General features: G+C 33.2%; 1 protein-coding gene across 1 annotated transcript; it reads right to left on the bottom strand.

The window, feature by feature from the left end:
- Positions 1–6070: 6070 nt before the first annotated feature.
- Positions 6071–19732, bottom strand: LOC126779845 (protein artemis-like). Its single transcript, XM_050503968.1, has 4 exons — positions 19339–19732; positions 18310–18763; positions 7363–7595; positions 6071–6138 (listed from the first exon to the last, which is right to left on the bottom strand). Exons 1-4 carry the CDS (start codon positions 19625–19627, stop codon positions 6071–6073), a joined length of 1044 nt encoding a protein of 347 aa, XP_050359925.1. The 5' UTR covers positions 19628–19732.
- Positions 19733–25112: the final 5380 nt, after the last annotated feature.

Here is a 25112-nt window from a genome sequence, read left to right on the forward strand (position 1 = left end):
TTATGACCTATTGTTGTATATTAGAGAGGTGCTCTAAACGAATGGAGAATAAATAAATTAATATAAGTAATTAAAAAAAATATATTTTAGTTTTGTCACAATATTAAGATATTTTAAAACAGGTATTTGTTTATTAATTTGTATATAATATGAAATATAAAATATTTGCAAAGAATATAAAGTTACCTAAACTTCCGATAGAGATATTATTATAATGCAAAGTAAAGTAACGAAAAAAATATTATTTAATTTTTAAGCATTAGTATAAAACTCAAAATATAGATTACTTTTATGCATAGCAACACTCAAGTTATTATTTTGAAAATAAGACAAGAGTAAGACTTTCGTCTCTGATCTTTCGAGCTAATTGGGCCCGAGTTAAATTAATGATTTCACAACATATATTTATTAAAATTAATGCAAAAAAAACAATGTTTTATAACAATGAAATATGTCGTTCCTTACCTTATCATTAATTCATTAACCCACTCATTCATAATAGATAGCACTCTTTATTTTATTTTTTGTACTTTTGTATATGAGGTTTGTTACTTGAATAAATAAATTATTGTTATTATTATAATTTCCTCCTCACTACTTTAACTCAAGTGTTATGTCAATTCAAGGCGTAACGTAGTTTCGAAGGTGTAGAGAAATAAAAGATGCGTTAGGCTCTCAATCAAAATTGCATGTAATGTCTTAAACGAATGTACAGAGGAGAAGGAGTAAACAGGAGAAGGGGTGCGGGTACAAGATTTAAATTTAACTAATCGCGGCCGATAAAATGTATGACGTTGTGTTTGGTTAAGTTGGAGTTTGAGAGATGTCGCTACCCGTCCTTAATTGGATAGGAAGTATGAACATTTACTAATATTATAAATGCGAAAGTGTTACGAAACAATAAAATTTGTTATAAAGTTTTAAAATTAAATTTTATACAATTACAAAATAAATCAATTATTGTCTTTTATGTCAAAAATACTTCGGTCTATGGCTGCATTTTATAAGACGACGGTCATATGAAGCGAACGTGTAGTACTGGTATTTTTGTATATATATTGGAGTTTCTTCGGATTCTTATCAAGAAGTCTGTCTCGAATTAAATTCGGATTATATATTTAGACGATGGTCTGCAAAAAGGTTTTTATTTAGACAAACTGAAATTAATCTTGGCTGTTTAAAGCAAAATCATAGCTCATGTTAATACGAGGCATGCCTTTTAAGTTTTGTCATTTGAAGAAAAAAACACAACTAGAACCTTATAGTACTTTTTATTGTTTTTAAAGGTATTCACCACGTAGCTTAATACACTTTTCCATTCGCTCAAATCAGTTATTATAACATTTATTCCACTCTAAAGTGGTGGTGTTCAAAATGGCTGACTTGAAAGCGTCGACTGCTTCTTCACCGGACTGGAACCTTTGATCAGAAGACTTTTCTTAAATTTAGGAATGTAAAGAAATCGTTAGGGCTTGGTTCAGGACTGTATGGAGGATGGTCAAGAATTTCTACTTTTTCTTGCTTCAAATACTCAATCGTTTGACGAGCGCTGTGTGAGCTTGCGTTGCCGTGGTGCAGGATGATGCGTCGCTTTGAGTTAGATCTTCGAAGTTCGGCGATGACTTGTAGTAAACAAACTGTGGTATACCACTCTGCGTTAACCGTTCTACGATCTTCAAGTGCAATAGTCGCAACGTGGCCGGTTTTTCCAACGGACGTGGCCACCATCTTCTTTGAAGTGCTTCGAGAACGAACAACTTTAGTCGGCTTTGGCTTCCAAGATTTGCCACCACTGATGATGTCGTAGAAGTGATTTGACTCTCCTCGGTTGAACCTTTGCAGAGTTTTCTTACACCATCTGACGCGGGCCGCCTTGTAATCGTTGGAAAGCAGATGCGGTATCCAACGGCAAACTAGCTTTCTCACACCAAGTGCTTCATGCAAGATCTTCTGAATAGTTGTCCCTGAGATGCCTAATAGAGCCTCTATCTCTCGATACGACACATGACGATCTTCGAGAATTAGTCGTCTCACGACAATGATGTTATCTTTAGTGAAGGCGGATTTTGGGCGTCCTTCGCGAGATTTGTCACTAACACTAGTATGTCCACGCTGGAATTCTAAATACCAGCGTTCGACAGTCCGCAGACATGGGACTTCATCACTGAACACAAATGTTAACTCTTCAAAACACTGAAGCCGTGTCAGGCCTCTTCTAAAGTTGTAGAAAATTATAGCACGAACATTTTCCTTAAAAAGATTCATTTTCGTAAGTAACCTGAGAGATTCCAATCGAAGCTGTGACTAAACAATAGCATTAACCCGATACTTTCAACTGTTTTGAGATTCAAAATTTAAACACATTCGAATATAGAACAGTTACAAATTCAAACTTGCCGGGAAATAGGGAAGCGACAGAACTAAAAAGGCATACATTGTAGCGTCAATAGTACAAAGCTTCACGGGCCGCCTAGCGATGTAAAAGTCGCAGGTTCGATCTGACCCCTCGAGCTTCTGTTTTAATAGGAATATTAGTAAGTACCTAAAAAAGAGTATTGCTAGATTGTATCCTTATTATTTCGAATAGATAGGAGCGATTGGTAATCATATAAATAATAAAACTCGACTTGCTGCAATGAATTACAGCTTCGTCTTATAAAATGTCCTCCTGACATTAGGGAGTTAGGGAATAGAGAATGCACCTGTGTTTGTGCACTATAATATCTCCTGCGCAGTTGGCTAATCTCTCTGGAGACTGGCCGCCGTGGCCGAAATCGTCTTGAAGAAGTTATTATTATTATTAATTTTACTATAACACCTTACGAATGGTGCACTTCAAATGGAAAAGTGCCTAGAGGCCTCGCGTCACTAAATCGATGCCTGACTTTAAGTGCTTTTCAAACTTGTGGCAGCAACTGATTATTTATTTACAGAAAAACTCATTTGTGTTTTATGAGTCGGTCCCGGGTTTTGAAAGCCTTTTAATCCGTAATTTGCAAGCCAATGATGACAATTCTATTATATAACGAAAACGAATCGTTTCTTGATTATAAAACTGGACTGTTACATACAAAAGTTCAACATTTTGATAAGCTTTTATTTAACTTGCAATGTTTGTTAGTTTTTCAAAGTCAAATCTGGCATACTTAGCAAACCACTTGCTCTTCAGTTTCGACTAAGATGCATTTTTATGATAAGCCAAGATGGCTCCAAACATGAAAAAAAACTAAACATAAAATTCGGATCAGACACCTTCTCAACAAAAATACCTTAAAAGCTTGAAAGATGAGTTGTCGCGTCACGTCACGAAAATAATGGTGAGACCGATCTTACAATAAAATATATCAACGAGACACCTATCATAGTAAAAATTACTCCAAAAAACTCCAAGCAGTAAATACAAATCCAGAAATCGCTGTAAGTAGCATTACCTATCAAGTCACCAACGATTACCAAAACCTAAAAATCAACAAGCCACACCTTACATTCTCAATGCAAGGAGCATACGTAAGAAAGGAAGATTTGATAACTCAAATGTATTTTACAATCAATACCACATACTACTCACGTCATTTTAATAACAGAAACTTGGATCAAATCCGAAAAACAAGTGCTTGAATTACAATTAACTTATTATTCACGTTACTATAATTATAGGAACGATTTGGATGGAGGTCGAGTCTCTATATATATATATATATATATACATAATAATTTGAAACACAATTTATCTGAATCTACATACTTAGGAGGTAATAACTATCTATGGGTACGGCTGGAAAGATATGCAGTTGAAGTAGGAGCTGTCTACAACGGTACGGTAACACTAACTTCAGACTTTATCGATGTTTATTTCTGTCGCAACTGCGACAGAAAAAAAGTTAACTAAAGAAAAGATGACTACACAGTACAAACAAAAAATACGCTACCAGAGTATCCGATACCAAAAAAAATCAATTATTGATCATGTTAGTACCAATTTAATTAATGATAAATTTCATATGGCTATACTGGATTTTTCTATGTCCGATCATAGGCAGATTCACCTAGAAATTAAAAAAAATAAACCACCTCAAAACATTCTTTCTCAATATAATGCCATAGACTATAATATACTTTATACTACAATCAAATAAAGTAGGACACGAGGAATTGGGAAGTGATTATTCACGTTTGGAAGCGAAAATAAAGTTTATCACAAAACAAAAAAAAAATAACGAAGGTTAAAGTTCTGAACCCACCCAAAAAAGATTGGATTAACAAAAATGTAATCAATGAAATTAGTAACAAAAATATCCTATTTTCACAAATCCAAAAAAAAAACAAATAATAACACGTTGAAGGAAGAGTTTGTTTAAATGAAAGATCATGTAGCTAGACTAATTGCAGACACAAAAGAATCTTACTATTGCAAAGAATTTAACAGATGTTCGAAAAAACTAGAAAGGATGTGGAAGTTAGTAAACACTAGTAAATCACAAAATTACAAAAAGTTGTGCTCCTCCAAAAATCTTATTAAGCTCAACATTAATTACTGAGCCTCACGAAATATGTAATGCATTTAATGATTACTTCTCCACAATAGGGCCCCTCTTAGCACAAAAAATACCAAAAATATTCCATGAAAATATTAGCAATGCCTTAACAAACATCCATGAAACTAATTCTAAATTATCTATTTTTGATTTAACGACTAATAACGAAATTATTGTAGTGTCGGGGCAGATGGGACAAGCACTAAGATTTGACTGAATGTTTCAATACATTATTTATGAACGGAGTATTTACTGACACAATGAAAATTGCAAAGGTCAAAAACTCCAACTACCTATTTACAAATCGGGACAAAAATGTGATCCAGGAAATTATCGGCCAATTTCTGTTTTACTTGTTAGCAACCATTGATCTTATCACAAAAATCAAACAAAATAAAAATAAAGATAATAAAAACATAGCGTTAGGAATCTTTATTGACTTGAAGAAAGCTTTTGATACTGCCAGTCAAAATTAACCTTAAAAAAAAAACTAGAAAGTATAGGGATCACTGGTAATGCCTTAAAAATATTTGAATCTTATTTAACAAACAGAACACAAGTAGTCCGAATAGAAAAATTCCCAAGTGATGCTTTACCTATTACATGTGGTGTACCACAAGGATACACATAGGAAGGAAGGACCTTTGCTCTCTTTGACGTATATTAATACATAGATAAAATAGGATTCGGTTTTTTTTTTTTTTTAATTTTTTTAAAATTGACAATATACCATTGGAACAAAAAATACAGAAAAATACGTAGGCCTGCGAATAGACAACAATATACCTGCTATAAAATATAAGCTTACTTATAATGCTTTCATACTGAATGCATTATAAGTAAGCTTTCATTACTACTTGGCTCTTTCCTAAATATGATGCGCTGTATCTCGCGTCGGTTACGACACATTATTATCTATAACGTCCTGGTTAAACCAAATATTTCGTACTTAATTTAAGTATGGGGCAGTGCTGTCAAAACAAAATTAGCTGACGTCCAAGCTGCATAAAACAAAATCAAAATTATCAAAATGCTCTTCGATTACCCATATTTTACTCCAACCATTAAAATCTATACCGAAACCAAAATAATGAATATTCGACATTTATATATTTATAATATTTGCATCTTTATCAAAAAAACCTTTGAAAAAAGTGTCGTACCAAACTAACTTTTACTAAAATAAAACAACAGTCTAAACGCAGCACGCGTCGAGCGAGTCTCATTGTCCTACCAAAGATAAAAACGAACTATAGCAAAAAAATTATCACAAATTATAATTTGAACGGATCATTTAATTATGTAATTGTAATTATGTAATAATACGATTGATAATTTTTTTAATTTTACTAATTTTACTTTTTAATTAATTATATTTTTCAACGATGTATGTATACCTAATTTGCCTTTATTTACCAGTAAAATAAGATTTATAACTTTTTTATGTTAAGGGTTATCGGACGGGCAAATAGGCCTCGGCCCGCCCATGCAGGCCTTTCTTCTCTAGGCAGATTACCAGGGTTCTAAGTACCTCCCTAGTCGCGGCGGGCGGAGAAGGAGCGCATATCGCCTCTTTCTTCTTCTCGGTCGGGACTCCAGGTCACTGCTGAGAATCTTCGACAGAAAAACATTAAGTTTTTATTGGACCTGGGGGTTTGTAACTAGGATCTCCGGCCTTATATCTAGCCACTAGACCAACGAGGCAGTCAGTTTTATACAAAATATATAAATATATATCTTCCATTTATCCAATACTAACAAAATCCTATAGATGTTGCCAGAGATATTAAAATAAATACCAAATTTTTGATAACAAATTACTTTAATATTATTTATCAAAGTTAGTACATAAGATTTTTATACCTTTTACATTTTAATGATCACACTTGAATACCATATATTTATATTATTTTAATCCTAAATCGTAGATTGTGATACTGCTAGTAATGGCAGTTACGTTAATATAAATTAAAGATATGATACTCCACAGGCACGGACAACACGTCCGTTGAGATACAAATACGTGATATATATATCACACACAAAAACACTCTCATCATATTATTTCATATAACATAGTAGAATACACATTAGATATACAATTGTACTATATCCCGAGGGCGGAAGGAGTAAAGAAAAAAAAACCTTATATTTACATATTCCATGCAATATGCTAATAGGTCTGTTATATAACACACTACATACAATTCTCGATTAATATATTTATAATATAATACTATTTATAACGCATCTTTACATAAACAAATAAATATCATTGGAGTGACTGTCTGTGATTTCGAAATAATTGTTTTACTTACTGTCTTTTTCAGTTAGTGTGGCTATTTGCGAGTTAGCAAAACAATCTTTTTTTCTATTTTCGTTTACTGCTGCTACCTTACAATTTAAATATCTTATATGTATAATTCAAATATGCATTATGTACTTTAAAATATAAACAAAAAAAATCATGGTATAATATACGACTTTAAAAAATCTCGACCAATGTTGTCATATCAAAATTTATTTGTCTTTACTCCTTCAGTTGGAATAGACTTTACGATGCTGCATATGTTGAAGAACTTGTTCATCTATATAACAAATATGTCACCTTGTTCTTAATTACAAAACAGCATCATTTTTATTTATCCAAACATCAATTTCTTCAAATCATCATCGACTCTTTTAGGTATCTTAACTCTTTTTTTGCCAATTCTACTATAATAACAGAGCTCATTTCTTTCAAGCTTTCCTGCATATTCATGAGGATAACCAATTATTCTATTCGGTGCAAAATAATCAACAAAATAATCTATCTCTCTTAAAGTACAATGAGTAGCGAAAAACACGTCCAGCCGCTGCTCCTGGGTCACGCGCGAAACTGAGCATTTTCCATCTTTGTAATTCTGCCATGGCATAGGGAATACATCTACAAGTAAGTAATTATTATGACATTTCTGTACGCATGAGGTGTGTGAACTATCCTCGCTTCTGTTTCTACATAAATGTATTCTAGTAGATTCTTCGTTATTTGTCACCCCGGGCACTAATTCCTGTATTGAACTGAAAAACAAACACATCTCTTTAAGATAACATAACTTATATATTGAATATGAAGAAAAACTTGTACTATATATCTAAAACTTTTTACTCGGTGGTAGGGTTTTGTGCAAGCCACAAGTTGTGACCATCCACTCATCAGTTCATTGCATTTCGGTTTAATGAGTGAGTGAGTCAGAGTATAGCAGAGCTACAAGGGACACAACATCTTAGTTCCCAAGACACATGGTGACACAGATTCAGATTTGCATTACATTATACAAAATGTCTACAGGCAGTGGTGACCAGTTACCATCAGTTTTGCCGCTGTCTACCACACCATAACTTTTATACTCCACCACTACCAATTTTATACTCTATTCTTATCGAAGGTCTAAAGACATGGAGTCTGGAGATGGAGTGGTCTAAAGAGTGGATTTAACCACTACGTACATCCAATGTCAAAGTGGTTAAGTTTTCACTCCTACTTTAATTAGAACAGTCTATAGTCAAGACTTGACTATATATCAATTCCCATATATCTATGCAAAATTCTAAAAATTTGCTTAAAGTAACAAAATTTGAATAATTTATTTAATAATCAAAAATTACCTGTAAAAACTCCATCTTTCCGAATGCACGAATACTTTCATGTTTAATTGTTTGTATATCTCATTAAAGACAAATTCATAATCATATTTATCAGATGTCTGTATTGCAATTGCATTATTCTCATTCCAGTTCAATCAACATCTAATTTCAAATATCATTCTTTGTACACCGTTAGATCGCTTCGTGAAGTTTTCGCAATCCAAATGCTGCATGGTTGTGTCAACGTACATCGCATCCAATTTTATGGGTTTATCGTCAACATGCAGATGCTTGAAGCTTGGCAAGTCTTTACGATTGATATGGTATTCTCCGATAAACAGAATGTTATGTGTCGTTGTTGAGAATAAAAACATTGTTGATGCAGCGCTGTGACTGGCTGGTATCAATGTGACAGTGAGACACAATTCCGGTATGTCTTTTTCAGGCAAACCAGGCAAAGATATTTGTGTCGAACCTAAAATTTTGAAATAAAACAACAATTGTAACAATTCAAAAGCACTTGTTAGCTCATAAACAACTTTGTTTATAATAATTTACTGTGTAACTTCGTATTACACGTCTTGTTGGTCTAGTGGCTTATATAAGACCGCAGATATTGAGGTCCTGGGTTAAAAAGCCCTGGGCCCAATTCGGGCTACCAAGAAGTTATTGATTTATATTGTCGAAAATTTCTCAGTAGCAACTGAGTCTAGAAGTTAGAAGTGTGTACAATTCCATGGCTCGTAAAGCTTGTATTGGCACAGAGGTAGCTCGGCACAGAGTTGTCTCATATATGCACTCTCTATTCCCTAAATCTCATATTCCGATTCGATGGCAAATACAACAAAACGGAAAAGAGTTCAAGCACAGGACCAACGGCTTTACGTGCTTCCAAAGGAATGGAAGTATACACTTCCAACTTTCGCACTCTGGTCTACGAGTAAGAATCTTCAACAAAAAACGCGTTTATCATCGGCGTTATGATAATGTACAATGTTTCGAGCAAAGATATGTTTAATGATTAAGTTTTGAATGATAACAATAACATACCCATTTTTAGAGCTCGAACGCATTTCATAATTCTCTCATCATGTTTGTCGTCATTTATAATAGCTGCTGTCAGCTCGGTCGTATATATTGTGATGTTCTTCTTCAACAAAACGTCTAATAGCTGAGCTGAATGTAGCCTTTGTATGTGGTCTGAGTTATAATGGCTCAGGAAGTAAGCTCTAGCGTTTCGACGTTCAGCTTTTTCGAAGTTATCAACATACACACCCGGGATCTCTTTAATTTTTCCATGGAAAGGACTTTTCATTAGATACTGTATGGATGACATCATTTTTAATATATAAAAGTATTTATGTATCAGTACTGGCTTTATTTTTTAGGTAATGGCTTCAGTTTCGATTTACACCCTTTTCTTTTGTTGATCGTATTCGGTATTGCCAACAGTGATAAATGATTTTAATTTGAAATTTTAACTGTCAATTTCGAACGCGACAGTATTGGTAATGAATCTTCTTCCATTAGAAGTTATTATCTATGGCGAATTGTTGTATTTTTTTTTGAAAAGCAAAATATTGCACTCCATTCGTATTAGGTGTTCTGTAAACTTAAAATAATACTTTTAACATTATTAAAATAATGATGAAAAGATGTCGAGAATTACAACGCAAACGCGAAATATTTTTTTTTAATTCATATTATCTCATTACTCAAAATAATTAAATAATCAATTTAGTTTGTGCTTGTTTGGCTATTTTTTATTTAAGAATATGTGTATGATAATATGTACTAGTTTCCTAGAAGTCATTTTAACTATTACGATTCCAATAATATAACCAAAATCAATAATAACAACAATGACATTATACATATAAAGTGAAGCAGATAATATGTAACTAGCGCGCGTAATTTGATGACTCAAACGTCCCATTTGTTCAACGGGTGATTTATGACCTATTGTTGTATATTAGAGAGGTGCTCTAAACGAATGGAGAATAAATAAATTAATATAAGTAATTAAAAAAAATATATTTTAGTTTTGTCACAATATTAAGATATTTTAAAACAGGTATTTGTTTATTAATTTGTATATAATATGAAATATAAAATATTTGCAAAGAATATAAAGTTACCTAAACTTCCGATAGAGATATTATTATAATGCAAAGTAAAGTAACGAAAAAAATATTATTTAATTTTTAAGCATTAGTATAAAACTCAAAATATAGATTACTTTTATGCATAGCAACACTCAAGTTATTATTTTGAAAATAAGACAAGAGTAAGACTTTCGTCTCTGATCTTTCGAGCTAATTGGGCCCGAGTTAAATTAATGATTTCACAACATATATTTATTAAAATTAATGCAAAAAAAACAATGTTTTATAACAATGAAATATGTCGTTCCTTACCTTATCATTAATTCATTAACCCACTCATTCATAATAGATAGTAGTCTTTATTTTATTTTTTGTACTTTTGTATATGAGGTTTGTTACTTGAATAAATAAATTATTGTTATTATTATAATTTCCTCCTCACTACTTTAACTCAAGTGTTATGTCAATTCAAGGCGTAACGTAGTTTCGAAGGTGTAGAGAAATAAAAGATGCGTTAGGCTCTCAATCAAAATTGCATGTAATGTCTTAAACGAATGTACAGAGGAGAAGGAGTAAACAGGAGAAGGGGTGCGGGTACAAGATTTAAATTTAACTAATCGCGGCCGATAAAATGTATGACGTTGTGTTTGGTTAAGTTGGAGTTTGAGAGATGTCGCTACCCGTCCTTAATTGGATAGGAAGTATGAACATTTACTAATATTATAAATGCGAAAGTGTTACGAAACAATAAAATTTGTTATAAAGTTTTAAAATTAAATTTTATACAATTACAAAATAAATCAATTATTGTCTTTTATGTCAAAAATACTTCGGTCTATGGCTGCATTTTATAAGACGACGGTCATATGAAGCGAACGTGTAGTACTGGTATTTTTGTATATATATTGGAGTTTCTTCGGATTCTTATCAAGAAGTCTGTCTCGAATTAAATTCGGATTATATATTTAGACGATGGTCTGCAAAAAGGTTTTTATTTAGACAAACTGAAATTAATCTTGGCTGTTTAAAGCAAAATCATAGCTCATGTTAATACGAGGCATGCCTTTTAAGTTTTGTCATTTGAAGAAAAAAACACAACTAGAACCTTATAGTACTTTTTATTGTTTTTAAAGGTATTCACCACGTAGCTTAATACACTTTTCCATTCGCTCAAATCAGTTATTATAACATTTATTCCACTCTAAAGTGGTGGTGTTCAAAATGGCTGACTTGAAAGCGTCGACTGCTTCTTCACCGGACTGGAACCTTTGATCAGAAGACTTTTCTTAAATTTAGGAATGTAAAGAAATCGTTAGGGCTTGGTTCAGGACTGTATGGAGGATGGTCAAGAATTTCTACTTTTTCTTGCTTCAAATACTCAATCGTTTGACGAGCGCTGTGTGAGCTTGCGTTGTCGTGGTGCAGGATGATGCGTCGCTTTGAGTTAGATCTTCGAAGTTCGGCGATGACTTGTAGTAAACAAACTGTGGTATACCACTCTGCGTTAACCGTTCTACGATCTTCAAGTGCAATAGTCGCAACGTGGCCGGTTTTTCCAACGGACGTGGCCACCATCTTCTTTGAAGTGCTTCGAGAACGAACAACTTTAGTCGGCTTTGGCTTCCAAGATTTGCCACCACTGATGATGTCGTAGAAGTGATTTGACTCTCCTCGGTTGAACCTTTGCAGAGTTTTCTTACACCATCTGACGCGGGCCGCCTTGTAATCGTTGGAAAGCAGATGCGGTATCCAACGGCAAACTAGCTTTCTCACACCAAGTGCTTCATGCAAGATCTTCTGAATAGTTGTCCCTGAGATGCCTAATAGAGCCTCTATCTCTCGATACGACACATGACGATCTTCGAGAATTAGTCGTCTCACGACAATGATGTTATCTTTAGTGAAGGCGGATTTTGGGCGTCCTTCGCGAGATTTGTCACTAACACTAGTATGTCCACGCTGGAATTCTAAATACCAGCGTTCGACAGTCCGCAGACATGGGACTTCATCACTGAACACAAATGTTAACTCTTCAAAACACTGAAGCCGTGTCAGGCCTCTTCTAAAGTTGTAGAAAATTATAGCACGAACATTTTCCTTAAAAAGATTCATTTTCGTAAGTAACCTGAGAGATTCCAATCGAAGCTGTGACTAAACAATAGCATTAACCCGATACTTTCAACTGTTTTGAGATTCAAAATTTAAACACATTCGAATATAGAACAGTTACAAATTCAAACTTGCCGGGAAATAGGGAAGCGACAGAACTAAAAAGGCATACATTGTAGCGTCAATAGTACAAAGCTTCACGGGCCGCCTAGCGATGTAAAAGTCGCAGGTTCGATCTGACCCCTCGAGCTTCTGTTTTAATAGGAATATTAGTAAGTACCTAAAAAAGAGTATTGCTAGATTGTATCCTTATTATTTCGAATAGATAGGAGCGATTGGTAATCATATAAATAATAAAACTCGACTTGCTGCAATGAATTACAGCTTCGTCTTATAAAATGTCCTCCTGACATTAGGGAGTTAGGGAATAGAGAATGCACCTGTGTTTGTGCACTATAATATCTCCTGCGCAGTTGGCTAATCTCTCTGGAGACTGGCCGCCGTGGCCGAAATCGTCTTGAAGAAGTTATTATTATTATTAATTTTACTATAACACCTTACGAATGGTGCACTTCAAATGGAAAAGTGCCTAGAGGCCTCGCGTCACTAAATCGATGCCTGACTTTAAGTGCTTTTCAAACTTGTGGCAGCAACTGATTATTTATTTACAGAAAAACTCATTTGTGTTTTATGAGTCGGTCCCGGGTTTTGAAAGCCTTTTAATCCGTAATTTGCAAGCCAATGATGACAATTCTATTATATAACGAAAACGAATCGTTTCTTGATTATAAAACTGGACTGTTACATACAAAAGTTCAACATTTTGATAAGCTTTTATTTAACTTGCAATGTTTGTTAGTTTTTCAAAGTCAAATCTGGCATACTTAGCAAACCACTTGCTCTTCAGTTTCGACTAAGATGCATTTTTATGATAAGCCAAGATGGCTCCAAACATGAAAAAAAACTAAACATAAAATTCGGATCAGACACCTTCTCAACCAAAATACCTTAAAAGCTTGAAAGATGAGTTGTCGCGTCACGTCACGAAAATAATGGTGAGACCGATCTTACAATAAAATATATCAACGAGACACCTATCATAGTAAAAATTACTCCAAAAAACTCCAAGCATTAAATACAAATCCAGAAATCGCTGTAAGTAGCATTACCTATCAAGTCACCAACGATTACCAAGACCTAAAAATCAACAAGCCACACCTTACATTCTCAATGCAAGGAGCATACGTAAGAAAGGAAGATTTGATAACTCAAATGTATTTTACAATCAATACCACATACTACTCACGTCATTTTAATAACAGAAACTTGGATCAAATCCGAAAAACAAGTGCTTGAATTACAATTAACTTATTATTCACGTTACTATAATTATAGGAACGATTTGGATGGAGGTCGAGTCTCTATAATAATAATTATTATAGAGACTCGATATATAAATATCTATAATAATTTGAAACACAGTTTATCTGAATCTACATACTTAGGAGGTAATAACTATCTATGGGTACGGCTGGAAAGATATGCAGTTGAAGTAGGAGCTGTCTACAACGGTACGGTAACACTAACTTCAGACTTTATCGATGTTTATTTCTGTCGCAACTGCGACAGAAAAAAAGTTAACTAAAGAAAAGATGACTACACAGTACAAACAAAAAATACGCTACCAGAGTATCCGATACCAAAAAAAATCAATTATTGATCATGTTAGTACCAATTTAATTAATGATAAATTTCATATGGCTATACTGGATTTTTCTATGTCCGATCATAGGCAGATTCACCTAGAAATTAAAAAAAATAAACCACCTCAAAACATTCTTTCTCAATATAATGCCATAGACTATAATATACTTTATACTACAATCAAATAAAGTAGGACACGAGGAATTGGGAAGTGATTATTCACGTTTGGAAGCGAAAATAAAGTTTATCACAAAACAAAAAAAAAATAACGAAGGTTAAAGTTCTGAACCCACCCAAAAAAGATTGGATTAACAAAAATGTAATCAATGAAATTAGTAACAAAAATATCCTATTTTCACAAATCCAAAAAAAAAACAAATAATAACACGTTGAAGGAAGAGTTTGTTTAAATGAAAGATCATGTAGCTAGACTAATTGCAGACACAAAAGAATCTTACTATTGCAAAGAATTTAACAGATGTTCGAAAAAACTAGAAAGGATGTGGAAGTTAGTAAACACTAGTAAATCACAAAATTACAAAAAGTTGTGCTCCTCCAAAAATCTTATTAAGCTCAACATTAATTACTGAGCCTCACGAAATATGTAATGCATTTAATGATTACTTCTCCACAATAGGGCCCCTCTTAGCACAAAAAATACCAAAAATATTCCATGAAAATATTAGCAATGCCTTAACAAACATCCATGAAACTAATTCTAAATTATCTATTTTTGATTTAACGACTAATAACGAAATTATTGTAGTGTCGGGGCAGATGGGACAAGCACTAAGATTTGACTGAATGTTTCAATACATTATTTATGAACGGAGTATTTACTGACACAATGAAAATTGCAAAGGTCAAAAACTCCAACTACCTATTTACAAATCGGGACAAAAATGTGATCCAGGAAATTATCGGCCAATTTCTGTTTTACTTGTTAGCAACCATTGATCTTATCACAAAAATCAAACAAAATAAAGATAATAAAAACATAGCGTTAGGAATCTTTATTGACTTGAAGAAAGCTTTTGATACTGCCAGTCAAAATTAACCTTAAAAAAAAAACTAGAAAGTATAGGGATCACTGGTAATGCCTTAAAAATATTTGAATCTTATTTAACAAACAGAACACAAGTAGTCCGAATAGAAAAATTCCCAAGTGATGCTTTACCTATTACATGTGGTGTACCACAAGGATACACATAGGAAGGAAGGACCTTTGCTCTCTTTGCCGTATATTAATACATAGATAAAATAGGATTCGGTTTTTTTTTTTTTTTAATTTTTTTAAAATTGACAATATACCATTGGAACAAAAAATACAGAAAAATACGTAGGCCTGCGAATAGACAACAATATACCTGCTATAAAATATAAGCTTACTTATAATGCTTTCATACTGAATGCATTATAAGTAAGCTTTCATTACTACTTGGCTCTTTCCTAAATATGATGCGCTGTATCTCGCGTCGGTTACGACACATTATTATCTATAACGTCCTGGTTAAACCAAATATTTCGTACTTAATTTAAGTATGGGGCAGTGCTGTCAAAACAAAATTAGCTGACGTCCAAGCTGCATAAAACAAAATCAAAATTATCAAAATGCTCTTCAATTACCCATATTTTACTCCAACCATTAAAATCTATACCGAAACCAAAATAATGAATATTCGACATTTATATATTTATAATATTTGCATCTTTATCAAAAAAACCTTTGAAAAAAGTGTCGTACCAAACTAACTTTTACTAAAATAAAACAACAGTCTAAACGCAGCACGCGTCGAGCGAGTCTCATTGTCCTACCAAAGATAAAAACGAACTATAGCAAAAAAATTATCACAAATTATAATTTGAACGGATCATTTAATTATGTAATTGTAATTATGTAATAATACGATTGATAATTTTTTTAATTTTACTAATTTTACTTTTTAATTAATTATATTTTTCAACGATGTATGTATACCTAATTTGCCTTTATTTACGAGTAAAATAAGATTTATAACTTTTTTATGTTAAGGGTTATCGGACGGGCAAATAGGCCTCGGCCCGCCCATGCAGGCCTTTCTTCTCTAGGCAGATTACCAGGGTTCTAAGTACCTCCCTAGTCGCGGCGGGCGGAGAAGGAGCGCATATCGCCTCTTTCTTCTTCTCGGTCGGGACTCCAGGTCACTGCTGAGAATCTTCGACAGAAAAACATTAAGTTTTTATTGGACCTGGGGGTTTGTAACTAGGATCTCCGGCCTTATATCTAGCCACTAGACCAACGAGGCAGTCAGTTTTATACAAAATATATAAATATATATCTTCCATTTATCCAATACTAACAAAATCCTATAGATGTTGCCAGAGATATTAAAATAAATACCAAATTTTTGATAACAAATTACTTTAATATTATTTATCAAAGTTAGTACATAAGATTTTTATACCTTTTACATTTTAATGATCACACTTGAATACCATATATTTATATTATTTTAATCCTAAATCGTAGATTGTGATACTGCTAGTAATGGCAGTTACGTTAATATAAATTAAAGATATGATACTCCACAGGCACGGACAACACGTCCGTTGAGATACAAATACGTGATATATATATCACACACAAAAACACTCTCATCATATTATTTCATATAACATAGTAGAATACACATTAGATATACAATTGTACTATATCCCGAGGGCGGAAGGAGTAAAGAAAAAAAAACCTTATATTTACATATTCCATGCAATATGCTAATAGGTCTGTTATATAACACACTACATACAATTCTCGATTAATATATTTATAATATAATACTATTTATAACGCATCTTTACATAAACAAATAAATATCATTGGAGTGACTGTCTGTGATTTCGAAATAATTGTTTTACTTACTGTCTTTTTCAGTTAGTGTGGCTATTTGCGAGTTAGCAAAACAATCTTTTTTTCTATTTTCGTTTACTGCTGCTACCTTACAATTTAAATATCTTATATGTATAATTCAAATATGCATTATGTACTTTAAAATATAAACAAAAAAAATCATGGTATAATATACGACTTTAAAAAATCTCGACCAATGTTGTCATATCAAAATTTATTTGTCTTTACTCCTTCAGTTGGAATAGACTTTACGATGCTGCATATGTTGAAGAACTTGTTCATCTATATAACAAATATGTCACCTTGTTCTTAATTACAAAACAGCATCATTTTTATTTATCCAAACATCAATTTCTTCAAATCATCATCGACTCTTTTAGGTATCTTAACTCTTTTTTTGCCAATTCTACTATAATAACAGAGCTCATTTCTTTCAAGCTTTCCTGCATATTCATGAGGATAACCAATTATTCTATTCGGTGCAAAATAATCAACAAAATAATCTATCTCTCTTAAAGTACAATGAGTAGCGAAACACACGTCCAGCCGCTGCTCCTGGGTCACGCGCGAAACTGAGCATTTTCCATCTTTGTAATTCTGCCATGGCATAGGGAATACATCTACAAGTAAGTAATTATTATGACATTTCTGTACGCATGAGGTGTGTGAACTATCCTCGCTTCTGTTTCTACATAAATGTATTCTAGTAGATTCTTCGTTATTTGTCACCCCGGGCACTAATTCCTGTATTGAACTGAAAAACAAACACATCTCTTTAAGATAACATAACTTATATATTGAATATGAAGAAAAACTTGTACTATATATCTAAAACTTTTTACTCGGTGGTAGGGTTTTGTGCAAGCCACAAGTTGTGACCATCCACTCATCAGTTCATTGCATTTCGGTTTAATGAGTGAGTGAGTCAGAGTATAGCAGAGCTACAAGGGACACAACATCTTAGTTCCCAAGACACATGGTGACACAGATTCAGATTTGCATTACATTATACAAAATGTCTACAGGCAGTGGTGACCAGTTACCATCAGTTTTGCCGCTGTCTACCACACCATAACTTTTATACTCCACCACTACCAATTTTATACTCTATTCTTATCGAAGGTCTAAAGACATGGAGTCTGGAGATGGAGTGGTCTAAAGAGTGGATTTAACCACTACGTACATCCAATGTCAAAGTGGTTAAGTTTTCACTCCTACTTTAATTAGAACAGTCTATAGTCAAGACTTGACTATATATCAATTCCCATATATCTATGCAAAATTCTAAAAATTTGCTTAAAGTAACAAAATTTGAATAATTTATTTAATAATCAAAAATTACCTGTAAAAACTCCATCTTTCCGAATGCACGAATACTTTCATGTTTAATTGTTTGTATATCTCATTAAAGACAAATTCATAATCATATTTATCAGATGTCTGTATTGCAATTGCATTATTCTCATTCCAGTTCAACCAACATCTAATTTCAAATATCATTCTTTGTACACCGTTAGATCGCTTCGTGAAGTTTTCGCAATCCAAATGCTGCATGGTTGTGTCAACGTACATCGCATCCAATTTTATGGGTTTATCGTCAACATGCAGATGCTTGAAGCTTGGCAAGTCTTTACGATTGATATGGTATTCTCCGATAAACAGAATGTTATGTGTCGTTGTTGAGAATAAAAACATTGTTGATGCAGCGCTGTGACTGGCTGGTATCAATGTGACAGTGAGACACAATTCCGGTATGTCTTTTTCAGGCAAACCAGGCAAAGATATTTGTGTCGAACCTAAAATTTTGAAATAAAACAACAATTGTAACAATTCAAAAGCACTTGTTAGCTCATAAACAACTTTGTTTATAATAATTTACTGTGTAACTTCGTATTACACGTCTTGTTGGTCTAGTGGCTTATATAAGACCGCAGATATTGAGGTCCTGGGTTAAAAAGCCCTGGGCCCAATTCGGGCTACCAAGAAGTTATTGATTTTTATTGTCGAAAATTTCTCAGTAGCAACTGAGTCTAGAAGTTAGAAGTGTGTACAATTCCATGGCTCGTAAAGCTTGTATTGGCACAGAGGTAGCTCGGCACAGAGTTGTCTCATATATGCACTCTCTATTCCCTAAATCTCATATTCCGATTCGATGGCAAATACAACAAAACGGAAAAGAGTTCAAGCACAGGACCAACGGCTTTACGTGCTTCCAAAGGAATGGAAGTATACACTTCCAACTTTCGCACTCTGGTCTACGAGTAAGAATCTTCAACAAAAAACGCGTTTATCATCGGCGTTATGATAATGTACAATGTTTCGAGCAAAGATATGTTTAATGATTAAGTTTTGAATGATAACAATAACATACCCATTTTTAGAGCTCGAACGCATTTCATAATTCTCTCATCATGTTTGTCGTCATTTATAATAGCTGCTGTCAGCTCGGTCGTATATATTGTGATGTTCTTCTTCAACAAAACGTCTAATAGCTGAGCTGAATGTAGCCTTTGTATGTGGTCTGAGTTATAATGGCTCAGGAAGTAAGCTCTAGCGTTTCGACGTTCAGCTTTTTCGAAGTTATCAACATACACACCCGGGATCTCTTTAATTTTTCCATGGAAAGGACTTTTCATTAGATACTGTATGGATGACATCATTTTTAATATATAAAAGTATTTATGTATCAGTACTGGCTTTATTTTTTAGGTAATGGCTTCAGTTTCGATTTACACCCTTTTCTTTTGTTGATCGTATTCGGTATTGCCAACAGTGATAAATGATTTTAATTTGAAATTTTAACTGTCAATTTCGAACGCGACAGTATTGGTAATGAATCTTCTTCCATTAGAAGTTATTATCTATGGCGAATTGTTGTATTTTTTTTTGAAAAGCAAAATATTGCACTCCATTCGTATTAGGTGTTCTGTAAACTTAAAATAATACTTTTAACATTATTAAAATAATGATGAAAAGATGTCGAGAATTACAACGCAAACGCGAAATATTTTTTTTTAATTCATATTATCTCATTACTCAAAATAATTAAATAATCAATTTAGTTTGTGCTTGTTTGGCTATTTTTTATTTAAGAATATGTGTATGATAATATGTACTAGTTTCCTAGAAGTCATTTTAACTATTACGATTCCAATAATATAACCAAAATCAATAATAACAACAATGACATTATACATATAAAGTGAAGCAGATAATATGTAACTAGCGCGCGTAATTTGATGACTCAAACGTCCCATTTGTTCAACGGGTGATTTATGACCTATTGTTGTATATTAGAGAGGTGCTCTAAACGAATGGAGAATAAATAAATTAATATAAGTAATTAAAAAAAATATATTTTAGTTTTGTCACAATATTAAGATATTTTAAAACAGGTATTTGTTTATTAATTTGTATATAATATGAAATATAAAATATTTGCAAAGAATATAAAGTTACCTAAACTTCCGATAGAGATATTATTATAATGCAAAGTAAAGTAACGAAAAAAATATTATTTAATTTTTAAGCATTAGTATAAAACTCAAAATATAGATTACTTTTATGCATAGCAACACTCAAGTTATTATTTTGAAAATAAGACAAGAGTAAGACTTTCGTCTCTGATCTTTCGAGCTAATTGGGCCCGAGTTAAATTAATGATTTCACAACATATATTTATTAAAATTAATGCAAAAAAAACAATGTTTTATAACAATGAAATATGTCGTTCCTTACCTTATCATTAATTCATTAACCCACTCATTCATAATAGATAGTAGTCTTTATTTTATTTTTTGTACTTTTGTATATGAGGTTTGTTACTTGAATAAATAAATTATTGTTATTATTATAATTTCCTCCTCACTACTTTAACTCAAGTGTTATGTCAATTCAAGGCGTAACGTAGTTTCGAAGGTGTAGAGAAATAAAAGATGCGTTAGGCTCTCAATCAAAATTGCATGTAATGTCTTAAACGAATGTACAGAGGAGAAGGAGTAAACAGGAGAAGGGGTGCGGGTACAAGATTTAAATTTAACTAATCGCGGCCGATAAAATGTATGACGTTGTGTTTGGTTAAGTTGGAGTTTGAGAGATGTCGCTACCCGTCCTTAATTGGATAGGAAGTATGAACATTTACTAATATTATAAATGCGAAAGTGTTACGAAACAATAAAATTTGTTATAAAGTTTTAAAATTAAATTTTATACAATTACAAAATAAATCAATTATTGTCTTTTATGTCAAAAATACTTCGGTCTATGGCTGCATTTTATAAGACGACGGTCATATGAAGCGAACGTGTAGTACTGGTATTTTTGTATATATATTGGAGTTTCTTCGGATTCTTATCAAGAAGTCTGTCTCGAATTAAATTCGGATTATATATTTAGACGATGGTCTGCAAAAAGGTTTTTATTTAGACAAACTGAAATTAATCTTGGCTGTTTAAAGCAAAATCATAGCTCATGTTAATACGAGGCATGCCTTTTAAGTTTTGTCATTTGAAGAAAAAAACACAACTAGAACCTTATAGTACTTTTTATTGTTTTTAAAGGTATTCACCACGTAGCTTAATACACTTTTCCATTCGCTCAAATCAGTTATTATAACATTTATTCCACTCTAAAGTGGTGGTGTTCAAAATGGCTGACTTGAAAGCGTCGACTGCTTCTTCACCGGACTGGAACCTTTGATCAGAAGACTTTTCTTAAATTTAGGAATGTAAAGAAATCGTTAGGGCTTGGTTCAGGACTGTATGGAGGATGGTCAAGAATTTCTACTTTTTCTTGCTTCAAATACTCAATCGTTTGACGAGCGCTGTGTGAGCTTGCGTTGTCGTGGTGCAGGATGATGCGTCGCTTTGAGTTAGATCTTCGAAGTTCGGCGATGACTTGTAGTAAACAAACTGTGGTATACCACTCTGCGTTAACCGTTCTACGATCTTCAAGTGCAATAGTCGCAACGTGGCCGGTTTTTCCAACGGACGTGGCCACCATCTTCTTTGAAGTGCTTCGAGAACGAACAACTTTAGTCGGCTTTGGCTTCCAAGATTTGCCACCACTGATGATGTCGTAGAAGTGATTTGACTCTCCTCGGTTGAACCTTTGCAGAGTTTTCTTACACCATCTGACGCGGGCCGCCTTGTAATCGTTGGAAAGCAGATGCGGTATCCAACGGCAAACTAGCTTTCTCACACCAAGTGCTTCATGCAAGATCTTCTGAATAGTTGTCCCTGAGATGCCTAATAGAGCCTCTATCTCTCGATACGACACATGACGATCTTCGAGAATTAGTCGTCTCACGACAATGATGTTATCTTTAGTGAAGGCGGATTTTGGGCGTCCTTCGCGAGATTTGTCACTAACACTAGTATGTCCACGCTGGAATTCTAAATACCAGCGTTCGACAGTCCGCAGACATGGGACTTCATCACTGAACACAAATGTTAACTCTTCAAAACACTGAAGCCGTGTCAGGCCTCTTCTAAAGTTGTAGAAAATTATAGCACGAACATTTTCCTTAAAAAGATTCATTTTCGTAAGTAACCTGAGAGATTCCAATCGAAGCTGTGACTAAACAATAGCATTAACCCGATACTTTCAACTGTTTTGAGATTCAAAATTTAAACACATTCGAATATAGAACAGTTACAAATTCAAACTTGCCGGGAAATAGGGAAGCGACAGAACTAAAAAGGCATACATTGTAGCGTCAATAGTACAAAGCTTCACGGGCCGCCTAGCGATGTAAAAGTCGCAGGTTCGATCTGACCCCTCGAGCTTCTGTTTTAATAGGAATATTAGTAAGTACCTAAAAAAGAGTATTGCTAGATTGTATCCTTATTATTTCGAATAGATAGGAGCGATTGGTAATCATATAAATAATAAAACTCGACTTGCTGCAATGAATTACAGCTTCGTCTTATAAAATGTCCTCCTGACATTAGGGAGTTAGGGAATAGAGAATGCACCTGTGTTTGTGCACTATAATATCTCCTGCGCAGTTGGCTAATCTCTCTGGAGACTGGCCGCCGTGGCCGAAATCGTCTTGAAGAAGTTATTATTATTATTAATTTTACTATAACACCTTCCGAATGGTGCACTTCAAATGGAAAAGTGCCTAGAGGCCTCGCGTCACTAAATCGATGCCTGACTTTAAGTGCTTTTCAAACTTGTGGCAGCAACTGATTATTTATTTACAGAAAAACTCATTTGTGTTTTATGAGTCGGTCCCGGGTTTTGAAAGCCTTTTAATCCGTAATTTGCAAGCCAATGATGACAATTCTATTATATAACGAAAACGAATCGTTTCTTGATTATAAAACTGGACTGTTACATACAAAAGTTCAACATTTTGATAAGCTTTTATTTAACTTGCAATGTTTGTTAGTTTTTCAAAGTCAAATCTGGCATACTTAGCAAACCACTTGCTCTTCAGTTTCGACTAAGATGCATTTTTATGATAAGCCAAGATGGCTCCAAACATGAAAAAAAACTAAACATAAAATTCGGATCAGACACCTTCTCAACCAAAATACCTTAAAAGCTTGAAAGATGAGTTGTCGCGTCACGTCACGAAAATAATGGTGAGACCGATCTTACAATAAAATATATCAACGAGACACCTATCATAGTAAAAATTACTCCAAAAAACTCCAAGCAGTAAATACAAATCCAGAAATCGCTGTAAGTAGCATTACCTATCAAGTCACCAACGATTACCAAGACCTAAAAATCAACAAGCCACACCTTACATTCTCAATGCAAGGAGCATACGTAAGAAAGGAAGATTTGATAACTCAAATGTATTTTACAATCAATACCACATACTACTCACGTCATTTTAATAACAGAAACTTGGATCAAATCCGAAAAACAAGTGCTTGAATTACAATTAACTTATTATTCACGTTACTATAATTATAGGAACGATTTGGATGGAGGTCGAGTCTCTATATATATATATATATATATATATATATATATATATATATATATATACATAATAATTTGAAACACAGTTTATCTGAATCTACATACTTAGGAGGTAATAACTATCTATGGGTACGGCTGGAAAGATATGCAGTTGAAGTAGGAGCTGTCTACAACGGTACGGTAACACTAACTTCAGACTTTATCGATGTTTATTTCTGTCGCAACTGCGACAGAAAAAAAGTTAACTAAAGAAAAGATGACTACACAGTACAAACAAAAAATACGCTACCAGAGTATCCGATACCAAAAAAAATCAATTATTGATCATGTTAGTACCAATTTAATTAATGATAAATTTCATATGGCTATACTGGATTTTTCTATGTCCGATCATAGGCAGATTCACCTAGAAATTAAAAAAAATAAACCACCTCAAAACATTCTTTCTCAATATAATGCCATAGACTATAATATACTTTATACTACAATCAAATAAAGTAGGACACGAGGAATTGGGAAGTGATTATTCACGTTTGGAAGCGAAAATAAAGTTTATCACAAAACAAAAAAAAAATAACGAAGGTTAAAGTTCTGAACCCACCCAAAAAAGATTGGATTAACAAAAATGTAATCAATGAAATTAGTAACAAAAATATCCTATTTTCACAAATCCAAAAAAAAAACAAATAATAACACGTTGAAGGAAGAGTTTGTTTAAATGAAAGATCATGTAGCTAGACTAATTGCAGACACAAAAGAATCTTACTATTGCAAAGAATTTAACAGATGTTCGAAAAAACTAGAAAGGATGTGGAAGTTAGTAAACACTAGTAAATCACAAAATTACAAAAAGTTGTGCTCCTCCAAAAATCTTATTAAGCTCAACATTAATTACTGAGCCTCACGAAATATGTAATGCATTTAATGATTACTTCTCCACAATAGGGCCCCTCTTAGCACAAAAAATACCAAAAATATTCCATGAAAATATTAGCAATGCCTTAACAAACATCCATGAAACTAATTCTAAATTATCTATTTTTGATTTAACGACTAATAACGAAATTATTGTAGTGTCGGGGCAGATGGGACAAGCACTAAGATTTGACTGAATGTTTCAATACATTATTTATGAACGGAGTATTTACTGACACAATGAAAATTGCAAAGGTCAAAAACTCCAACTACCTATTTACAAATCGGGAC

Source organism: Nymphalis io, chromosome 30 (genome assembly GCF_905147045.1).
Source record: "Nymphalis io chromosome 30, ilAglIoxx1.1, whole genome shotgun sequence".
Lineage (NCBI taxonomy): Eukaryota > Metazoa > Arthropoda > Insecta > Lepidoptera > Nymphalidae > Nymphalis > Nymphalis io.

What these genes read in the sequence shown, in the direction of transcription:
- LOC126779845 (XM_050503968.1), bottom strand. Translation starts at nt 19,627, where the DNA reads ATGATGTCATCCATACAGTATCTAATGAAAAGTCCTTTCCATGGAAAA. An exon ending in CGTTCGAGCTCTAAAAATGG is followed by an intron (nt 18,764 to 19,338) that starts GTATGTTATTGT and finishes TCAAAATTTTAG; the next exon opens with GTTCGACACAAATATCTTTG. An exon ending in GAAAGATGGAGTTTTTACAG is followed by an intron (nt 7,596 to 18,309) that starts GTAATTTTTGAT and finishes TTTGTTTTTCAG; the next exon opens with TTCAATACAGGAATTAGTGC.